At 45.8% G+C, this 2,611-nt stretch overlaps 1 protein-coding gene across 1 annotated transcript; it reads right to left on the bottom strand.

The window, feature by feature from the left end:
- Positions 1-1,678: 1,678 nt before the first annotated feature.
- LOC137659868 (uncharacterized) lies at positions 1,679-2,068 on the bottom strand. Its single transcript, XM_068394648.1, has one exon. It carries the CDS (start codon positions 2,066-2,068, stop codon positions 1,679-1,681), a length of 390 nt encoding a protein of 129 aa, XP_068250749.1.
- Between the last annotated feature and the right edge of the window lie 543 nt (positions 2,069-2,611).

Genomic DNA, 2,611 nt, shown 5'->3' with positions numbered 1-2,611 from the left:
AGGTGTGGATAGAGATATTAAATTATTTTTCAAAAATTGTATGAATTGTGGTATGGAACCGAACAATCCTATTATCCCAGAATGCACCCATGGGAGTTATCCAGGTATTCACGGCAAAGAGTGCACACAGATTTTGCAAGTCCTTTCTTGGGTTATTTGTTTGTGAAAATTGTAGATGCTTACAGTAAGTGGCCAAAAAACGGATTTTGAGCAAAGCCAAGTGTACAGGATTTTTAAGATGGCGGCATCCATAAAACTCGCGTGGTCCAGGATCTGGGGTGGTTGATGGTCTGCCACAGTGGCTAGGTGTGATGGCAGGGCCTCTAAGTCGTTGAGAAAGATGGCTGGGATCTTATTCACACGTTGATAGTTCGTTTGGCGTGTAAATCACTCACTCGGTGCCACCATATTACATTTTAGGGGAGCCAGGAACTGAAGACAAACACGAAACTTAGAGGACAGGAAATCAACTACTTTATTAGCCGCTAGGTGGCGTACACAAAGTTATCAGTTAAGGTTTCACACGTGTATTCTGCAAGGCATCATACAACATCCCCCTTCCTTGGAAAGGAAAAAAAATATTAAAACTTGGTCAATACCATAAAATGAAAAACCTCTGGGAGAGTATCGTGTAAAGGACATAATTACCAAATGCAAAATTCTCTGGGGAATTATGTGGATAATACAAATTAGCTGAATGTGGTTTACAGGGTTTCAGTTCAAAATATTATCAGTAAGTATTTCTGTACCATAGTTAATACTTTCTAGATTCATTTGACAGAGGAAAATGATCATGATTTATGGGTAAGACATATTAAGGTCAAAAGTTCAATCAGTACACAATTCTTATATAGTAAAAAAAAACATAGTATTTACTGGCTGGATGGGGTAGACTGTCCATGCCAGCTGACTGGCTATCAATGATGGTTTATTCTGCCATCAGTATAAATAGCTCAGTGCCTGCACATTTATATTTGTGTGATAAGTCGTTGGGTAGGTTTCGTCAGTCTGTTAGAGTGGCGGGTTGGTTGTTGATTGGCTGCTGATGTTCGGCCTCGAGTTCGAGCAAGCGAAACCTTAGACGGTGTGGCGACATTTCCAGCGGGGATGGTCTGAGCTGCTGTTGTCTAGGGAAGAGTTTGCGGTTCCATTGGCCATGCGTCATCCTCAGTGGTGTTTCCGAGCCAAGCAGGGCTACTCGGGGAATCGGAGAATGTGACATGACGCGGACGCAAGAGCGCACGATTTTGACGTAGAGCTCGGCCGGTGTTTTCGCAAGTGATGGTGTAAGATCTTGGCTCTGGGCCATATCCAATGATGGTACCAGGAGACCACGTTTTGCGAGCGGCGTCCTGGTAGAAGATAGGTTGGTTCGGTAGGAGTTCAGGCAACTCCTTGCTGTGTTCATTGTATCGTTCTTGGCTCGCTTCCTGCCTACTTGCTTGATATTCGTCAAACTTGTTATCGCTAGTTGTGTGGTTGCATGCGGGCAGGGTTGTTTGTAGCTTCCGTTGGAAGAGAATTTCCGTGGGTGACGGGAGCTGAGGACCGAGGGGTGTCGTACGGTAGGCTAACATTGCCATATCTGTGTCCTCTGCAGATTTACGGATAAGTGTCTTCACGCTACGGATGGCACGCTCGATAAATCCATGGGATTTCGGATGTTATGGGGAGCTGCTTATATGCGTAACGTTGTACGATTTGAGCAAATCTTGGAAGGGTTGTCCGATAAACTGCGGGCCATTATCGGTGATAATCGTACTGGGTACAATATACCGAATAACGAGAATGTGCTGCTAGTCAGCTGAGCGACTGTTCTGCTTGTTGAGTCAACACTTAGTTGGTGAATGACGGGAAACTTGGAGTAGTAGTCGGTGATAATCACATAGTTCCGGTCATTTACGGTAAACAACTCCATGCCGAGGGTGTGCCACGGTTGGTTCGGGAGGTTTGGAGTGATGGCTTCCATGGGCTCCTTGGGTTGTAAGGCTTGGAATGTCTGGCATTGTTGGCACTGATTGACGAGTTGTTCGATATCACGGTTAATACCTGGCCAGAATAAACACATCCGCGCACGGGCCTGACATCGCGTGATGCCTTGGTGACCTTCATGAATAGTTTCGAGGTACTGTGTACGCAGACTCTCCAGGACCATGAGCTGTTCGCCCTTGATCGTACGACCATTTTTTGATACTGAGTTCGTCGCGATATGGCCAATATTTACGTATCTCGGCAGGCAAGTCTCTCTGCTTCTCGGGAAATCCACTAATGATATACTTCTGCACTAGTACAGGTTCGTCGTTGCTAGTTGTTGCGCCTCTGAGTTCCGCTAGCTTGTTGTTGCTGAACTGTACATAGCACACTTTGATATTCAAGTCTATCGGCTTGTCGGGGCTGTGTTTTGGGAGTCGCGATAAGCTGTCGGGCAAAGTCATCTCCCTCCCGGGTTTGTACTTTATATCGTAATCGTAGCGCTGAAGACGCAGGAACATCCGTTGCAGCCGTGCTGGGGCGGCAGTTAAGTTCTTCTTACTGATCATTTCGAGTGGTTTGTGATCAGACTCGATGACAAATGGTTTGCCGTAAATGTATGTATGGAAACGTTCGACAC

The sequence above is a fragment of the Palaemon carinicauda genome, chromosome 20 (assembly GCF_036898095.1).
Source record: "Palaemon carinicauda isolate YSFRI2023 chromosome 20, ASM3689809v2, whole genome shotgun sequence".
In the NCBI taxonomy this organism is placed as follows: Eukaryota; Metazoa; Arthropoda; class Malacostraca; order Decapoda; family Palaemonidae; genus Palaemon; species Palaemon carinicauda.
This window is presented reverse-complemented; position numbering and strand designations above follow the sequence as displayed.